This window comes from Argopecten irradians, chromosome 11 (genome assembly GCF_041381155.1).
Source record: "Argopecten irradians isolate NY chromosome 11, Ai_NY, whole genome shotgun sequence".
Taxonomy (NCBI): domain Eukaryota; kingdom Metazoa; phylum Mollusca; class Bivalvia; order Pectinida; family Pectinidae; genus Argopecten; species Argopecten irradians.
The window spans coordinates 17,044,589-17,064,927 of record NC_091144.1 but is presented as its reverse complement, the minus strand read 5'-3'; the positions used below and the strand labels follow the sequence as shown (position 1 = coordinate 17,064,927).

The 20,339-nt window shown below is 35.2% G+C and overlaps 1 protein-coding gene across 2 annotated transcripts; it reads left to right on the top strand.

Moving 5' to 3' along the window:
• Window positions 1-43: 43 nt before the first annotated feature.
• Window positions 44-13,897, top strand: LOC138334864 (WD repeat-containing protein 91-like). Of its 2 annotated transcripts, none has more exons than XM_069283667.1 (16): window positions 44-206; window positions 1,753-2,017; window positions 2,425-2,547; window positions 3,566-3,648; window positions 3,889-4,010; window positions 4,352-4,712; window positions 5,381-5,597; window positions 6,173-6,207; window positions 6,398-6,492; window positions 6,983-7,079; window positions 7,339-7,433; window positions 7,854-8,016; window positions 8,694-8,802; window positions 9,012-9,124; window positions 9,535-9,726; window positions 12,860-13,897. In XM_069283667.1, exons 1-16 carry the CDS (start codon window positions 84-86, stop codon window positions 13,007-13,009), a joined length of 2,343 nt encoding a protein of 780 aa, XP_069139768.1. In that variant the 5' UTR covers window positions 44-83; the 3' UTR covers window positions 13,010-13,897. The 2 variants fall into 2 exon arrangements, with proteins under 2 accessions (XP_069139768.1, XP_069139767.1); XM_069283666.1 differs by having other exon boundaries at window positions 4,352-4,796.
• Window positions 13,898-20,339: the final 6,442 nt, after the last annotated feature.

The window sequence follows — 20,339 nt, the reverse complement described above, 5'->3', positions numbered from 1 at the left end:
TTGTTCAACACCAACGGAAACTTTCGGGTTTCTTCTTTAGATCAAAAGTAGCGTCCGAGAGCTACGAAAAGAAGGGGAGGAAAATGGCGGCTGCTACTGGCAGAGTCGATGAAATGGTCAAAGACTACTTGCTGTATCGAGGTTTTACAAGCGCGCACCGATCTTTTGAAGCCGAACTGAAAAATGAGAAGGAGAGAGGATTAAGGGTAATTATACGACAAACTTTTGAGCTAAGGCAAGATTCACTTTTAGCACTGAATGGTAGCTGTTGCTCATGAATCGATTGTTTTCATCTGGCAGTACGTTTTATGTAGGCCTAACGGGCATGTGATTATGGACAATATTGTTTTGCTTGACTGCACTTTTGGGTTTACTAGAACATCTGTCTAAACTCACGCAAAAGTTTATTTTCGTTTGGTTTCAACTTGGTGTCAAGTCTTATTCTCGTGAGCAATCATTTCTAATTAAAAGTTAAAACAAAAATCGCGATTTTATTAGGAAATGAAAAGTTGGTTGATTGACTACATTTCACGTCCAGTTAACAGCTAAGGTAATTTAAAGACCATATCTATGAGACAAGTATATGTGGGTTTTGGGAAATTGACATCCTCGATACTCAAGGGGTTACTATCACTGACTTATATCCACCTCTGGACTATCTCATACATACAAGGCACTCACTAGACTCAAACTCTTCCGTATGGGACCCTTACCACACACCCCAGATCACCCAAATAGAAAAAATACAACGAAGAGCAGCATGCTACATACAAAACAGATATCACAATACAAGTTCAGTAACAGACATGATACACCAATTGAAACTGCCATCACTATACACACGCAGAATACAGTCAAGACTTATTCTTCTGTACAAAATCACACACAAACTAGTCGCAGTCAACACACAAATACTAACCAAAACAGACAGCAGAACGAAACAGGCACATGCACCCACTCACATTTACACATATTTCTGCTACCAAAGACACGTACAAATACTCCTTCTTCCCACATACAATTACACAATGGAATCTCTTACCGGTAGCAGGTGTGCAAAGCACAACACTTGAGAACTTCAAGGCACACATCCCATACACAATTACACAATGGAATCTCTTACCGGTAGCAGCAGTGCAAAGCACAACACTTGAGAACTTCAAGGCACACATCCCATACACAATTACACAATGGAATCTCTTACCAGTAGCAGCAGTGCAAAGCACAACACTTGAGGACTTCAAGGCACACATCCCATACACAGTTTTTTAAGCCCTCACATCCATTTAAATACAACAAATGTATTTATCGTTTTTATCTTATAGAGTGCACTAAAAAACAAAAAAAAACAAAAATCCACTGTTCTTAACTCCCTCCTCACGCCTCTGCACAAAACCCAAAGTCACATAATCGTCGGGTACGACAGAGTGGTCTAAACTCAAGTAGAAGATCTCATAACAGCCAGCACAAAATAAAGTTGTTTGGTCCCTTTGGCGGCATGCTTCATTGAGATAGCACTAGCCTATAAAAACTGTAAGAGTCCAACTTCCTATTACATGGAGACAACACAAATATACTTTAGCCTCCCAAAGTATTCAGAGACATTGACACACTACAGTACTATTGACACATGTACATTGGAGGTCGTCCTTAAATGACCCTGTAATACTTAGGACTCTTGAGCCAATCAATCAACCAACCTTGAATGATTTATTATCAATAATATTATTGCATTGTTACTTGTATTTTCAGGCTGACCGCTTAGTTGAACAATTATATAACTACATAGTAACCTATGACCTTGCATCACTACGAGAATTTTGGAACAACCTGAACCATCGCCTTTTCTCGCGACTTGAACAACGCTACATGCCAAGTGTTCGTAAACTGGAGGTTGGACTACTGAAATTCTACATTGTGTACGCATCACAAAACAATCACCAGGACAAAGTCAGGGAATTCTTTGAAAAGATGACGCCAGAGATTCAGAATCAGTCAGAATTTAAAGATTGGTTTTGTAAGTGATGTTATATGTTTCAAGTTTGTTTTTAATTTGGAAGACGAAAAAATATATTGTAAAACTTTCTTATTTTTCTTCTCTGATTTTACTTTGACATTTATGTGATGAAGACTAAATGCTATTACTGTAAAAGTGATTGATAATAAATTAATCAGTTTCTTCTTTATTGATAGATATTCTGTTGAAAGTTGTCATTTTATGCAGTTATTTCCAGCTTTGGTGAAGTAGAATTGTTATTTATATCTAGTGGTAGCTTTCCTGTTAAAAAGAATTCCACTATCACAAGGAGACACAACATTGACACACTAAAGAGGGACATGCTAAACATGATTTCTATCATTTTCCCTTGATTTTCTTTTAAATGTACCATTTTCTGTTTTTTTATTTACTGGTTTTATATATAGCTTTCCCGTTCATCAAGTCACCTGAAGAGAACACAACATTTGTGATGTATTTTACCAAGCAGTGGCAGGATACCTACTTTCTTTCTCTTCACAACTTCCTCAGTGTCATCATACAAGCCATGCATATCCTTTTGGGCAGTGAATTGTAGTAGTTTAGTTTCTAGTGAACAAGTATATTGTCTATAGTGTAAGTTAGTGACTGTTTACAGCAACTTAACCCTGTAAATATAGAATATTGTATACCAACTTTATTTTGTGTGTACAATTCACTTTTGCGAGTTTAAGAAAATATGTGAAAGTTTACCTTTGTGAATTCACATCTGCATCATATCTATTGATTAAAAAAAATACATTTGATTTTCAAATCCCCTAATGTCCTTCGCAACCTTGTTTTGAAATGAAATTCGCTAGATTTAATAGCCATGAAAGAAAGTCTGTTTACAGTAGTGTTGGGAATCGGTTGACATTTCATGGTCGATTATCAGTTTCTTTTAACCAATCAATGATCAATTAAAATCAATTATTTTTTTCCTTGATGTATAAGCAAGTCTCATACAAAATTTTCCTTCAAAGGCTTACGATGGCGAGGCCTCTCGGTGCTCTCATGTTTTCATGTCACTTATTTTCTTCACAAATCATGTTCATCTGAACGTTTACTTTACAACGTAGCGCTTATGCGCTCTTCAATTCGTTTAGACGCTTAAAATTTGAAATGATTTGAGTGACAACCACACACAAGGGAATGACTATGATTTTTTTGCATGTTTTAGTGATCAGCTAACTCTATACTTTCGTTTATCATGATGTCAGAAAATTCCGACAAACTCGATAACAGATTTCTTACTCGATTAATTGATCAAACACCTCAAACCAACGATACTCAACAAACTTGAATAATCAGAACACCACTAGTTAACAGTACATGTGACAATGGAATACATTTTGGTTGAGGTTCAAACTATGCGTCACATGCAGAATGATTAAATGCCCAATTGGAATCTGTTATAGTAATGTGTTGTTGATATTGTTCAATACAATTACCTGTTTATAAATATTTAAATGCATTCGTTATCGTAAGTCTCAAGCCCATCGTTGCCAGTATGTAAAGTGATTTCACAATTTGGACCTTAACCTATCGTACCCGCTCCTACTCTTCTAAACTTCGACATAGAACACAAAAGGATGAAAAACCTACAAGAGGAGAATGATATAATGAAGCAAAGGGTAAGAAAAACATTATCAGTTTTATATGAAAATGTGAAGTTGAGGTACATCTGGTTATTTGAGGAATTTATCATTTTTGAACATTTATACAAAACTTAATTATTTTAACATATGTAATTTAGGAAGATGATTAAATCCTAAAACCATCAAAATTCTGAGAACAAAAAATGTCTTTTTACCTGAAACACCTTATTTATTACACAGAATATTAATAATCAATATTTTCAATATATCACCCAGCTCCTTGGAACTACTCCTAAAGTAGATACAGAAAGCCAGACGAGAAATCAGCCGCCAACTGAGCCCATCAGCAGGGGAGCTAACTCTATGGATCTCATCTACGATTTTTCAGCACTAGCAGAGTATGTAAAACAATATCTCATAATTCTTCCTCTGTATCAGTTAAGATGTTGTTTTTTTCTTGTGAAGGAATTCAAGATTCAAATTTACTTTAGATATATCAATTGTATTAATTGCTTTGTATGATAATCAGAAAGAGCTCTTGATCATGATTATATGTATTTGAGAATGTTTTTGAAATAATGAAGATGCAAAATATTAAAAAATAATGGTTTTCACTTCAGTACGTTTAGTTGGGAAATCATAGATAAAGTAATTACAAATAGGTTTATAAAGTAATTACAAAAAGGTTTATAAAGTAATTACAAATAGGTTTAAAGTCACAATATCTTTTATTTTATAGCGAAAGTTTTGAACAAGAAAAACAACAAAAAACAACTCGAAGATTTCCAATCAACTTTTCTGCACCACCTCTCCTTGGAAAAAAGTCAACCAATCGAAGCACAGGAAATAATAATTCAAAGAAAAATGACCAATCAGTATCTAAGACAGCATCAAAGCCAACTCCTTCCAAGGCCAAGGCCTCTAGCAAACCAGTGAACATACAGAGTAAACAGTTAAAGCCCTCTCAAGTTCCTGTAGGGGCGACGCCTCCCCAAAGTATGTCACGAGGGGGAAATGGGGGACCTGAGCATGGTGTTGTACAGAGGTCGCCGGCAAAGGTCACGTCTGTCGAGACAGAGGATCACCAAGGGAGTCCTGCTGTAAGTGTACGACAGAAAGCTATTGACCAGCACATGAATGAGCGGGGTCAGCTCCTAGGTAACCCTGATATAAAAAATGAGAAGGTAATCAGTGTTCATTCTGCTGTTTCTTCAGTCATTTGCCCAGTCATTGTTACGTGAAAAAAGAATATTGTTTAATCGTGTTTGGTAAACTGTAAAGATCTGGTTTGATCTTTGTTTATGGGATATAATTATCTCTCGCTATTTTCTTGAGATGGATGTAGTTCAAGCTTTTGAGTTTGCCATTATTAGACAATGCCAAGTTTGTTTCCATTATAAGGCAATACTATGAGGTTCAAGGTCACAGTACATGTACTTTAAATTACTTACTTTCGTGTGTGGTTTAATTTTACAAATTTTCAATTATGACCCGAGTGGATTTAGGAAAGTTTATCTCATCGGATGAATAATAAAATGTATACTAAAGTGAAATTTTAATAAATTTTCATTCTGTGACTTAAGTCTAAGATTGCGAAATTTAGTAGCCACAAAAGAAGTTCGTTGGTTTACAGTGCTGTATTTAAAACAGCTCAAGTATTTTACATAGAAATCTAGGCAATAAAAGGTTGGTATTCCATCGTGTGTTGTACTACTGAAAAACATTACCTCCTGTTTTGTACAATGTATAATTTCAAACTTATCCACAGAGACAGAGTGAGGGAGATATAAGTCCAGCCAAGCGTAGTATGAAATCCACACCTCCTGTCACCAGAGCCCAGTCAGCTGGAACCACAGACATGCCCGCGGTCACAACCCGTAGCACAACTAGATCTGTCAGTGTCATAGAGTCATCCAAAATGACCAGTCAGCCAAAACAAGTCGAGATGGTCCAGTTTTCTGCAGAATCAAAGCCACCTCCAACAGGTAATACTGTAGATATGGTTATTATCGTGAGTGCGTAATTACACGATATGCAGAAGCTAACACTTCACATAACTGTTATTTTCTTAATATAAATATATAACTTTCCTCCTTGTGTAAATTTTCACATTAACAGTAAAACAGTCTGATACTTGGTCTATTTAGAACACATTGTAAAGCTTATCAGCCACTATTTCTCCACCAACGTCCTCCTTCCATAGGATATGATCATGAAAAATTGATCCATGAAGTATTGATACATCCATTGTAAATGGTGACATGTATTATACTCCTAAAGCCAGATTGCGGAAATTTTAAACAGTTAAAATTTAATTTTCTCATTTTGAGTTAAGATAGTATTAATTTTTATCCATCATAATGAGCAAGTAAATAACGTGAGATAAGACGCAATGGGAAGATATAAGTGTATTAATGCAACATGTCTGTCTATCTGTCCTTGAGTTAAACTGAACATTCTCAGATGAAAACTCTACTGATAAATTTGTAAAACTTTTGTACTTATATGTATATATTTGTCGATATTTGTACTTTGTTCTAATCAATGAATGTAATTGTAGGTACAGAAACCTGTCCATTTATACTCCTGAGTCAGGTAAGATAGATTTCCTATATTTATTGTTCTGCTAAATGCGCAGTGAATGCAGAAACAAAAATATTGGGGAGGGGTGTGTGCTATATATATAGATACTTTGTCTGTTAACATATTACTTGGATCGTAAATTACATATGATAGAAAGTTGACATACAGTAATATGGTCTCTCCAATATTTCTTGTGCTGTAGGAGGAGTACAGTGAACACCGAGCAGCCCTGTCCTACTGTCGGTTCTCAAACACCGGTCAGTATGTGGCCAGTGTGGACGTGGATGGAGTGGTCAAGTAAGTGACATGTCCTGTCAGTTTTCTGTCTCAATTTTCCTTATGACAGTATGAAGAAAATGGAATCGAATTGGGGAAATATCACATTTTTCGTTTTGTTTTATTTACCTGATGTTTGGTCAAATAAGCACTTATTGATTCTAGACCACCTTTATCATCGACACTTGCATAGATCATAATCACTTGAATGTTCATCATGGCCCTACGTTGTACATTTTCTAGTTCTTAACAGTCTCTATCCAGTAACGGGCTCCAAACTGTGACTGCATGTTCCAGTTGTTGTCTTATAATAAGAAAGATTTATTTACAGATAAAAAACATGTCCTTGTCTAGTGATGTATGTATTAAATGTGGATTTACTTTTAATAATACAATTATTAGAATCTGTTTTATCATATGAAATTTTCTTTCATCACTCTTGATACCAGCTTATTTTACTGTTTGGTACTAAAGAGTTTTAAATAGATATTGTTTGACTGCTTTGTTATAGAGTTTGGACATGGAGTCCACAGCCTACAACAGCCGCGACTGTAATGTCTAAGTCTGCGTTCCTGTCCCTGGAATGGGCCAGCAAGTCTGACAGATGGGTACGGGAAAATAAATACACTTTGTCCTGAAAATCATTAAGTCAATAGAGGTTATAAATTACCTGCAAAATGTCTGTAGTATCAGAGATTTACTTCTAAGTGTGCCATGTAAGAGATACAAACCAAAGAAATGTCTATCTACTGAAATTTAAATTTTGATGTCATTTTAGAAAGATGATAAGATTGAATGATAAATGAAATAATGGAATTATTAAAATTCCTTGTAATTTGTATTGTGATTTTACTTCTGATTTGATAGTTATTATTGGGGAACAGATCTGGAAATATCCGTCTCTTCGACGTTAAAGAAATGAAGTCCTTCTACGAAGCAACAGCTGATGCTAGCTACCCCAGGTAAAGAAACAAAACTGTTGTAATATCTAAAAAAACAAAGAAAATTCCCCAATTGAAATAATTCATCTTAGCATGACCTAAAATAAAGTACCTTATTTAGGCAGTCAACATCAATATAAAATTGATGAACACACCAAATCAATGTAGTTAAAATGAAGCTCCATGTGCCTCAGGGTCTGCATGTGTAAAGTGTAATGATGACTGAATTGAAGATTTCCTGAACTTTTATATTTCCAATAGACAATGCTTCCTCATCTTTTATGTTATTTACAAATAAAATCTGGTCATATACAAGTTAATATATCTTTATATTGTGTAAGATAAAAATCTAGAATTGTATTCTGATATAGGGTTATTTAAAATCAGAACATTTTCCTATTCTATTTGTTTTATTTGTTACTGGTACACTGTGTTTTGTAGGATGATCAACTTGTGTACCAGTCCGACTGGTGGATCGTTCGTGTGTTCCGCCTCAGTGAACAGGGCTCGGTCAGGATCCTCAAGTGGAGAAGGTAGTCCTGCCTCGTCTATAAGTAAGGTTGGAAAGCTGACCCTCTGGGATCTTCGTACCATGAAAGTCAATGTAAGTGAAAAAGAAGTTGGTGAGTATTACGTTTACTTATGGTTTCTGTCACTCGGCTGACGGCACATGCTTCTTTTAGTCAGTCTGTAGATTTATCATGTCGGAGACACAGGTTTGATTGCTGGTTGTGGCATTCAATAGAGATTTGTATTTTTCCTGTTATTTTAAATGAACTCACTTGAAATCTGATATCCTGATTCATATAAAAGATTTGTTAATTCTCTCCTTAGTTTTTCTATTGGCCAGTTAGAACTAATAGTAAAGCATTAGATCTACCTTGCTAATATAATTCTCATAACATGCTTAGTACTTTAATAAATTAAAAAGATGTTTATTTTCCAATTCATCAATTGGATTACTTCTGCGTGGAGTGCTTCATTAACTTAAAAACACTAAGTAGACCCTGCTACAGATATATTCATGGTCTTCAAGATATGTTTCTTCAGGATTCTCATCTGAAAGTGTAGAGTAGATACCAAAATAATTTGTTTAGAAGTCCAGGTTTTTTTTAGTTTAAAAACATATTGCAGAGGAGTGTGAAAGGAGTCTGTTTATTTTGAAGTTGGTACACATGTAGTTGTATTCAAAAGTACACAACAAAGATTTCTGTCTTGTAAAAATCCACTGGCAGTTTAAATAAAGTAAACAGTGCATGTTAATGTTTCTTTCTGTTACAGAAACAACTGCCCATTGATCCAGGACCTATAGCAGTTAACTGTTGTTCATTCAACCACAACGGTCAGCTACTTCTAACTGGGGCAGCTGATGGTGTGATCAGAATGTATGGTAAATATTGTATTGATCATGGTTAATCATGAAAGTGTTCAGATAGTTAACTCCCTTATTTTAACATAGATAAAAATATGATAATTAAATCACATGAAAATTTTGTAAACTGTAAATCTATGGTTTTTTAAAAGTAAATTAATTGACTACTTAAATGATGAATTTTTATTTTGCCAAGAAAATGAAGAGTGTGTTATGATTTTGGATAGATATCCAGCAGTGTCGTTGTATATCTCAATGGGAGGCCCACAGTGGGGAAGTCCAGAGTCTACAGTTCTCTAACGACGAGACGACATGTTACAGTATGGGAACCGACTCGAAGGTGAATATTGACAATACATGTATATATAGTTGTCGGTGATTCAATCAAAAAGCTTTAAAAACGTTTCCTTTGTGATGGACCTCACTTTATTCAGACCTCTTAGGAAATGTGCTATGAAATTGCTGAAGTGGACTATTTACAGTGAATATGTGGTCTTTGGTTTTGTCAAAATTGCTTGTCTTAGCAACTAGTCATGTATCTGAAATAATCAGTAAAAAGAATAAGATAAATGATAGAAATAAAAAAAAAATTTGTAGTTATTGAAATTTAGGAAAAAAGTTAGGAAAAATGTAAACAGATTGATACCAAATGTTTGCGGAGATCAACTTTTGTGAAATAAGTTTGATTGCAAATATCATGAAAGTATACTGCATACAATAGACCATTAATTATTTACATTTTCTACATAGTTTCTACAATGGAGTGTTCACAAACCTGGAGTTCAACAACAGGAACTCCCGATCCATTCCGGAGCCTCACTTCCATTCCTTACCACTGGACTCTCCGGAGGGAAGGAGATACCCAAAGGGAGATTATTCTCATTTGATGGGGAGGGCCAGTATATACTAACGTGTGACAAAAACAAGGGTCTGATATATAGGGTAAGTTTGAGGAGGGGCAGTGGTGCTTGTGACTTTGGAAGTAATGCTACATCCAGTGATATTTGGATTTGTAGGTAGCATAGATTGTTTGTTAGCGATCTTGATTTTAGATATCCTAGCATCTTTTGTATTGTTAACATGTTATTTTAGTGTTTTATAATTTCATTATTGATCATAGAACACATTTTAAAGCTTAACGGCAAGCATCTCTTTTAAGTTGCTGCGAGATGAGGGAATCATTGGAACATTTTGTAGATGTACATAAAACTTTCATTTGTATAATATATCTCAGAAACACAAGTGATGAAGGGTGACAATTTTAAATGTTGTATAATATATCTCAGAAACACAAGTGATGAAGGGTGACAATTTTAAATGTTGTATAATATATCTCAGAAACACAAGTGATGAAGGGTGACAATTTTAAATGTTGTATAATATATCTCAGAAACACAAGTGATGAAGGGTGACAATTTTAACAGTTGTATAATATAATCTCAGAAACACAAGTGATGAAGGGTGACAATTTTAACAGTTGTATAATATATCTCAGAAACACAAGTGATGAAGGGTGACAATTTTAACAGTTGTATAATATATCTCAGAAACACAAGTGATGAAGGGTGACAATTTTAACAGTTGTATAATAGATCTCAGAAACACAAGTGATGAAGGGTGACAATTTTAACAGTTGTATAATATATCTCAGAAACACAAGTGATGAAGGGTGACAATTTTAACAGTTGTATAATATATCTCAGAAACACAAGTGATGAAGGGTGACAATTTTAACAGTTGTATAATATATCTCAGAAACACAAGTGATGAAGGGTGACAATTTTAACAGTTGTATAATATATCTCAGAAACACAAGTGATGAAGGGTGACAATTTTAACAGTTGTATAAATATATCTCAAAACCAAGAAACAATTTAACAAGAAACACAAGTGATGAAGGGTGACAATTTAATTTTAACAGTTGTATAATATATCTCAGAAACACAAGTGATGAAGGGTGACAATTTTAACAGTTGTATAAATTAAAACATATATGCTAGAAACACAAGTGATGAAGGGTGACAATTTTAACAGTTGTATAATAGATCTCAGAAACACAAGTGATGAAGGGTGACAATTTTAACAGTTGTATAATATATCTCAGAAACACAAGTGATGAAGGGTGACAATTTTAACAGTTGTATAATATATCTCAGAAACACAAGTGATGAAGGGTGACAATTTTAACAGTTGTATAATAGATCTCAGAAACACAAGTGATGAAGGGTGACAATTTTAACAGTTGTATAATATATCTCAGAAACACAAGTGATGAAGGTGACATGTTAACAGTGTGTATAATAATCTCAGAAACACAAGTGATGAAGGGTGACAATTTTAACAGTTGTATAATATATCTCAGAAACACAAGTGATGAAGGTGACAAATTTAACAGTTGTATAATAGATCTCAGAAACACAAGTGATGAAGGGTGACAATTTAACAGTTGTATAATATATCTCAGAAACACAAGTGATGAAGGGTGACAATTTTAAATGTTGTATAATATATCTCAGAAACACAAGTGATGAAGGGTGACAATTTTAACAGTTGTATAATATATCTCAGAAACACAAGTGATGAAGGGTGACAAATTTAACAGTTGTATAATATATCTCAGAAACACAAGTGATGAAGGGTGACAATTTTAACAGTTGTATAATATATCTCAGAAACACAAGTGATGAAGGGTGACAATTTTAACAGTTGTATAATAATCTCAGAAACACAAGTGATGAAGGGTGACAATTTAACAGTTGTATAATAATCTCAGAAACACAAGTGATGAAGGGTGACAATTTAACAGTTGTATAATAATCTCAGAAACCAAGTGATGAAGGTGACAATTTAACAGTTGTATAATATATCTCAGAAACACAAGTGATGAAGGGTGACAATTTAACAGTTGTATAATAATCTCAGAAACACAAGTGATGAAGGTGACAATTTAACAGTTTATAATATTAACAGTTGTATAATAGATCTCAGAAACACAAGTGATGAAGGGTGACAATTTTAACAGTTGTATAATATATCTCAGAAACACAAGTGATGAAGGGTGACAATTTTAACAGTTGTATAATAGATCTCAGAAACACAAGTGATGAAGGGTGACAATTTTAACAGTTGTATAATATATCTCAGAAACACAAGTGATGAAGGGTGACAATTTTAACAGTTGTATAATAGATCTCAGAAACACAAGTGATGAAGGGTGACAATTTTAACAGTTGTATAATAGATCTCAGAAACACAAGTGATGAAGGGTGACAATTTTAACAGTTGTATAATATATCTCAGAAACACAAGTGATGAAGGGTGACAATTTTAACAGTTGTATAATAGATCTCTCAGAAACACAAGTGATGAAGGGTGACAATTTTAACAGTTGTATAATATATCTCAGAAACACAAGTGATGAAGGGTGACAATTTTAACAGTTGGTATATCTCAGAAACACAAGTGATGAAGGGTGACAATTTTAACAGTTGTATAATATATCTCAGAAACACAAGTGATGAAGGGTGACAATTTTAACAGTTGTATAATATATCTCAGAAACACAAGTGATGAAGGGTGACAATTTTAACAGTTGTATAATATATCTCAGAAACACAAGTGATGAAGGGTGACAAATTTATGACTTGTGCTGTGCCAGCCACAAGTTGTAAATTTATCATCCTTCTTTGTGGTGCCTTATCGGGGTCTGAAACTCATGATTTACAAAACCAAATCACCTAGTCAAACATACCTTACCGATGATTTTTTAGGTACATTTAGAGCCGAATAAAGGCCCCTTCTACTAGAGAAATTTTGTTGTATTTTCCCATTTTAATGTAAATATCTTCCCAAATAATGAAAAACTCTCTAAGATATGTATATACATGTTTCAAGCAAAATATAATGTAAATTTTCCCCAATTGAAAAGGTACAAACCCCTGAAATTATTGAGTAAGAAAATCACTGCTTACACCACTGCACCACATCCCATAGTTACATTTACATCAGTTCCCTGATAACAGTGGTTGTGTTCTGTAATGCTTGGGTAATTTTTGTAAATTTTACAACATTACAGGTCGGTGAGGGACTGTCTAAAACCTTGGACCTAAGTGGACACAAATCTAACTTGACCACTGTCGACTGGTCACCTAGTATCGACACAAGGGTCTGTCTGACCGGCGCCATGGACGGAAAGGTCAACATTTATACATTACTGTCACATTGAAGCTGTCACCATATTAAATAAAGATCAATATAATGAATATGTCAGCATTTCCTTGCCTGAAGAAATTCAAAATAAGGTATTAGAAGTTAGAACTGAAAAACCATTGTTACCTTATAATGACATGGACACATGGAAAGGTCATGGTCACAATATCATGTAATGTCAAGGTCACATGTGAAGTTTGAGGTAATAATTCTAGAAGATCTATATTTCAGCTCATTCATTGATTTCATCATTTGTGCATGTCAATGGTTTAGATAATATATTTAATATTATAGTAATATAGTCTCAATTCTGTCCTTCTGCATATTCTGTGTGAACAACTTACGCACATAAATCATGGTTTTGCATGGACAACTCAATGATGTGATAAAAATAGTAATATATATATGTGATTGAGAGAATCTGTATAATTAGCTTAAGACATGTAGACCTTGTCAGAACTGGCAACTTTTATTTTGTTTTGTGTTTCAGTGATAATATAAAAGAATTTAAACATATCGCACATAATATATTTATTAGTGCCAGTTTTTAGATACATGAAAGTATGTGTATGAGGGATAGAATACAGATACTCTTTACCTGTTGAAAGTGTAATGCTAAAATATCATACTAAAGGGAAATGTTAGAGTGTAATATTCAAGTGTAAATCTGAAGTGTAATACTAAAATGTAATGTTACATGTTTGAAAGCAGTAACTTTTGATCAACAGTATACATTTTATTTTGTTTTAAGTCTTGGAAACATGATTGTTCTTCGATAAAGTTAAATTATATGATGTAATACATGTAAATCACCTGCAATAGTTTCTGTGCAATAGGCCTGATGGCCATCTGACTTCCAGTGTTGGTGTTAAGGTGATCGGATGGATTGATGATTTTTTTTTTTTTTTTTTTGTGAATTTTTTATTGGGTTAGATTTGCCACTGATAAATAAATGGAAAAAGACCTGAGACTTCTCTAGTCTGTTTGTTGGGATGAAAATTTCCAGCACACAGGAGTGTAACTGAAAACGTGTTCGATTTTATGTAAGCATCCGACCTCGCCCATATACAGTAAACCCATGCATGGTAATCTCACCACCAATTCTGTCTTTGCATATTGCAGAGTTACTTCCCTTGCATAATGCAGAGTTGCCTCCCTTGCATATTACAGAGTTACCTCTCTTGCGGGTAGGTAGTAATTGTGATGTCATTCTTTTGTGAGCTTTTCTCAGAAAAGTATGATTTTATGCTTGCAAACACATGACATCACGATCAATATCTACCTGCAAGGGCAGATAACTGTAATATGTAAATACAGAGTAGTCCTTAAAACTTACAATTTTGACTATACGTGATATTCTTAAATATCTGGTATATGATCTTATATCTCAAGAAACATTCTCTCTTCTGAAAATAAAATAACTTCAGCATTTTGGTTCTATGTAAGTTATATTTTTTGATACATAATTGAAATAAGAATGGCCAAGGTGTGGTGATTCCATAAGCGACTGGACAAATACAATAATAAAAATAAAACTAAGATACATGTGTTTATAATGGTACACACATGTTAAAAAAAATGTTAAAGTAAACTTTGTCATTGTTTCAGTGGTACGTATTGGCTTGTTAGCAGTAATGTATACACACAGTGATGCTTGAAACTCTTTTTATTTCGTTTTATCTTCCATCTGGTTACTCCAAAGTAACTATATTGTTATTTAAATGTTTGTTATGTTTTGTGTATTTATGTGCGGTTTTGAATGATATTTTACTATTACATTCCAAATGTCTTATTTATTATCCAATTATGAGAACAAATCAATCCTGTTCATTTTGTTTCGCAATAATATTTTGCCATAATATCTTTAACATCACTCATTAAATTGTTGAGGTGCATTAAACCAACACATTTTTAATGTATAATTTCTAATTTCCTTGAGATTTGCATTTTGATTTTTCAAATGTTTGAAGAGCTAATGCTCGTTTTTCATGCAGTGCATTTATTCTTGCCATTAATATTTGGCGGGTTTCAGAACAAGCTGCAAATTACTTCCATTTGCATGTTTGTTTTATATTTTACTTTCTATAAATAATTTGAAGTCATTCAAGGATGTACTAGGTTTAAGAGATGGAAGAAAGTCAGAGTACTTAGAGAAAAAAACATTGACCTATTCGCAGTACCTTGTAACTGCCTCTGGTGGGATTCAAATTAAAAATTGAAGAGGTGAAGAGACTGCAGACTGAAGGTAATATGTCGAGACATCTTAACCACTCAGCCACAGCAGTCCTGTTGACAGAAACTTTACTAAAACTATATACAATGTCTTGTAAAATATCAAACAAACTGTTTGTGGAGAAAAATGTGGTAGTTACAAGTGAGGTTTTGTACTGTATATGGTATCATTATTGCATATATATTATGATACAAAAATCAGACAGCGGTATGTTGCTCAGTTCTTTTATCTTCCTGTTTAAATGTATGCGATATTTAGAAAATAAATATGTCGGAATGCTATCAAAACATACAGCCAACTTCTGTTGTGAGGAATACCATTGTTAATCCATTAATAGGTGACGTAACTAGTCATTCGCTATATAATGGTGACTGTTTCAGGAAACTAACATCATTATGTGTCATATGTGTTGTAAAATAAATGTCAGAAAAAACTTTCATTTTTGTTATTTATTGGCCATTTATACAGTAAATTCTGCATAGTTGCCGATTAAAAAAAACCTGCAGATTCCAATATTCTACTTTTTACAGTTATTTTAAAGCTTTACTGAGTAGAGGTAAAGGTACTGGGCTGTTTTTAGGTCACCTGACCATAGGTCACGGTGACCTATTGCGATAGCCTTTTGTCCGTCGTACGTTAACTTTTTCTTGTGAACATGATAACTTGAGTAAATGTGAACCGAGATTGATGAAACTTTGTATGTAGCTTAATATTAACAAGATCTCGGACGAGTTTGAGTTCCAGGGTTGCTGGGTCAAGTTCAAGGTCACTGCTACTATTTTTATAAAATCCCTATCAGCACTCTAGCGGCATTATTCCTTGAGTGATTTTGATCACACTTCACACATAGACAAAGGATCATAATATCTCAGACAAGTTGGAGTGTGAAGATTTCCAGACTAAGGTCAAGGTCACTGTTACTATTTTTAGATAATTTCTTTGTCAGCACTCTAGCGGCTTCATTCCTTGAGTGATTTTGAACAAACTGCACACAAATACAAAGGACTGAAAAACTTTGAGTTTCAAGGTTGCAGGGCCAAGGTCAAGACCACCGTTACTATTTTTAGAAAATCCTTTTCAGTGCTCTTGCGGCTTCGTTCCTTGAGTGATTTTGATCAAACTTCACACTAATTTAAAGGACCATAATATTTTCGACAAGATACAGTTTCAGGGTTGCCAGGTCAAGGTCAAGGTCACTGTTACTATTTATAGGTCACCTGACCATACGTCATAGTGACCTACTGCAATAGCCTATTGTCCATTGTGCGTTAACTTTACTTTGTGAACATGATGACTTGAGTAAATGTTAACCGAGGTTGAGGAAACTTTGTATGTAGACTTATAAGATTTCGTACGAGTTCAAAAATGGGAATTATTCTACAGTAATGTTCAAGTTATTGCCCTTTGTTCTTATTTTATCATTGTGCTTGTGAACAAGATAACTTTGGTAAATGTGAACTCATTTTGATGAAATGTATGTAGCCTTATATCAACAAGATCTAGGATGAGTTTGAAAAAGGGAATTTTTCGACGGTAACTATATTATAGAGTTCATGTCCTTTGTAATAATGCTATTATTGGACCTTGTGTTCTAAAGATATTGTGGTGCTTTATCAGAATTGTGAATTTTATAACCCTTAACCCTTTGTTTGCCCCTGGGGAGGAGGCTAAGTTTGCTATAGTTTATATTGAATACTTCTTGGGTATATTTTGTTTATTTTCTACTGGAAATTGTTTAAACTTTTGATTCACATTATAACCACAAGAGGACATTTTGCTATTATGTCATTTTGACCCTGTCTCATCCCCAAAGGCTGAGGGGTGGAGCCCAGTAGGGTCCAAATGGCTTAAATTTTCAGGTGACCGTTAAGGCCTATGGGCCTCTTGTTATTTTTTATTAATGACATTTATCTTACTTATTGATTTGTCTGGTAAATCTTCCAAATCTATCGTTAAAAATCATTCAGATCCTCAAAAGAAAATTCAAGAATATGCATATTTTTTTCTTTTCTGTGCAATGTGTCCACCATTGAAGATATATGATGTAAAAAAGCTGTCTGGCTACATATACCACCCATAACTAAAGTCAGGAGAGCAGAAGTGATTTTTAGTACAGACCAAGAGTGAGAGAGGTAATTAGATGTAGTTGTAATCCCCATGGCACCTTTGGTAGGGGGTTAATAGAAATATGACAAATATAATTTGTAATGTCAGATAGACCCCATCCTGTCCAGAGAACAATCAAAGAACGCTGTCAACAAGTAGTCGACAAGTACACTAGACTAGCCTCAGACAGGATTCAAGACCACTTGCAGGACTACTCAGACTCGCCATTAGCAAGAGAAGGCTGTATTGCCAGAGCTGTGCAGAAACATAAGAGGAAGACTTTAGGAGGAGCTGAGAAAAATAGTGCAAGAGGAAAAATTGGGGGGAAGCACTGCGAGATGAAGAGTTGGGGAGCAATGGAAAGCTGATTCAGCCAGACGAACCAGAACACCTAGTGGACGAGTCTTCACCAAAGTTGACAGAAAATTTATTAGTATCGTCAGCAGGCCCGAATATAAAAAAAATTCAAATCACTGGGAACAGTGAGTAGAGAAACATGGATAAAGTAAGATAGAATAAGGCATTCCACAGAGTATTAAGGACGGTGGAGCAAGATGGAGCATTGTACCTGTGGTCAAAATCTAATGAAGAATCTTTCGATAAAGGATGAGATGTTTAATTTCTGTGAGGAATCAATTCCAAGTTTCCAGGGGCCAGCAAAAGTACCTGTATATTCTTCAACTACTTACTTATTGACACTTGTAAACTTGAGCTTGGGGAATAGTTGACACCTATGGCTTGTCAGGGAATACATTGCCACCAAGGGCGCTATGACAGCTGCTAGTGTATGATGTACCAATGATAACTTGAGACAATGGAACTGCTAGCAAGGATGCCTTTTGGTGTGGTTTGTGGTCCCAAAAAGCTTTAGAAGCATGTGATTATATAGTTCTGGGACTATGTGGCAACTTCCTTTAATGTCATTGATGGAAGAATTCAAGGTGGACAGTTGGGATGTTGTTGGAGGCAAATATACACCAGGAAAGAACACGATTGGTCTGTGAACAAACATTCAAGAAGTAGTGACATACATTTGGTGATATCATAGGAACAGAAGCATTTGGCATGTAAGGACTTGGAGTAATATCAAGTAATAGCAATAGCTATAAACTGGAGGGCATCAACACATGGGGAGAGACAAGGACATGCGGTACAGAAGGAAGTCCATCTGGTTGAAGATCATAGACGAGATTCTTTTGTGAAGAAGCCATGGAAAAGTGAAAAGAAGCATGGAATTATATTTGGTGCAGGGCCTCGTCGGAGGTGATTCCAACTGAAATACCGTCGGTATATGTACAACATACTACCAACATCAGTGAATATGGGGAAATGACAGACGACCTAAATTGTAAACTACAGACCAGACAATTAGGGCATATCCTCTCTACTTGTTTAGTACTGGTGGTCTGACATAATGAAGCTTTTAGACACTTGAGGGCAACAGAATGATTTTTTTGTCCATTTTGCTAAGGTAAGAGAACATGGTATGGAAGGAAATGTGGCAGTACTTGGTTGTAGAAGGATATTTGGAGCTGATTGCAGAGACAAATGTCCACATGCAATTTCCACCAGATATTGAAGTCACAAGTCAGAAACATCGACATTTGTTTTTTTGTGTATGCTAGATATGTTGTTAGAACTGATATTGCGTGGTAAGGGCTAATAAATTGCGGATTTGAGCGAAGACTGACTTGGTAAAAAGGTTTTGTTTCACATTGCTGACAGCGAGGTTGGGAAGTGTGACGTCTTTCTTTCGAAATGGGGATCCTGGGATTTGAACGAACATTTTATATCCTAATAACAGTGCTGCAGTGATATGTCCTAGCGAACAGCTGATTAGTTTCGGACCGAACCACGAAGCTCACCCAAGTCGTGCACCTCCGGGGATTGAAGTAGACAGCATGGAAATAGGACCACGATATTTCTGTAAATTTGGTATCATACATGTACAATGTATACCGAGGTAATATCATTATTGGTGCCGAAGGCATTTATATTATAAATGGTATACCCATGAAACAAGTTTGTTTTGTATTGTTTGGCAATAAGTTGATATTCGTGAGGCAGTAACTTAGTAGAAAGTAAACTTCCTTGTGTCTTCCCGGCTTGAGCATTCGTTGCCCGTGCGTTATGGCCTTTTTTCACCCTTTGGAATTAGGTCTATTTTGACCCAATTCTTCCGCCATGGAATGGTACCATTCTCAAGGTATTCTCACGTGTGTCGTTCTCTTTGACTTGGTACCCTGTTAATTTATGCAGCCTTGGCCATCTTTATCATCTTACATTGACTTTTGGGAACATGCAAAATTATGGTTAGTGACGAAGTCTTTTAGAAATGTTCATACAATGCTGAACAAATAGTCCTTCTTTTCGCGGGTTCTTTCGTTTAGAGGCCCTCTTCCTACCAATAACGTTTATCTGCTTTCCATCTTACATGCCTCCTTCATTCACGTCTTCAACAGCCAGGGTCATGTAAGGTAGTGCCAGGTTTGTTGGTAGAGGAAAGTCGGGAGTACCCAGAGAAAAAACACAGACCAGCATTCTGTATTTGTTAACTTCCCCACATGGGATTTGAACTCGTACCCAGATATAGGGGGTTGGGTGTGATAATATGTTGAGACATCTTAACCAATTGGCCACCGCGGCCCCTAAATTAAGGAAAGGGATGCTATATAAACTTTGTAAGCGACTCACGGCCTGGTATGATCAACATTTAGGTCCATTGGCAACGAGAAAGAAAGTTGTTGTAACATATTACAAACATCACACTCTTCAATAACAGCTGTTATGGAAACATATCGGAGGGGTATTTGTTTATTACTGTCTAATAAGGGACCATGTGGTATTAGTAAGCGTGGAGACTGATTTGTCGCATTGTGGTATTTGCTTCCTCGCCATGCGAAAAACGACCTTGCGCCATGCAATGCAACAATGCGCCTAGTAAAGAGCGACAATGTACCTAGCGAAGAGCATCAATACGCTGTGCGACATTGCGCTATGCGACAAT

Bases quoted from the DNA above. Each gene is read 5' to 3' on its own strand.
- LOC138334864 (XM_069283666.1), top strand. From the start codon at position 84: ATGGCGGCTGCTACTGGCAGAGTCGATGAAATGGTCAAAGACTACTTG. The intron at 2,018-2,424 runs GTAAGTGATGTT...TTTTATATATAG, and splicing joins AGAATTTAAAGATTGGTTTT to CTTTCCCGTTCATCAAGTCA. The intron at 4,797-5,380 runs GTAATCAGTGTT...ACTTATCCACAG, and splicing joins CTGATATAAAAAATGAGAAG to AGACAGAGTGAGGGAGATAT.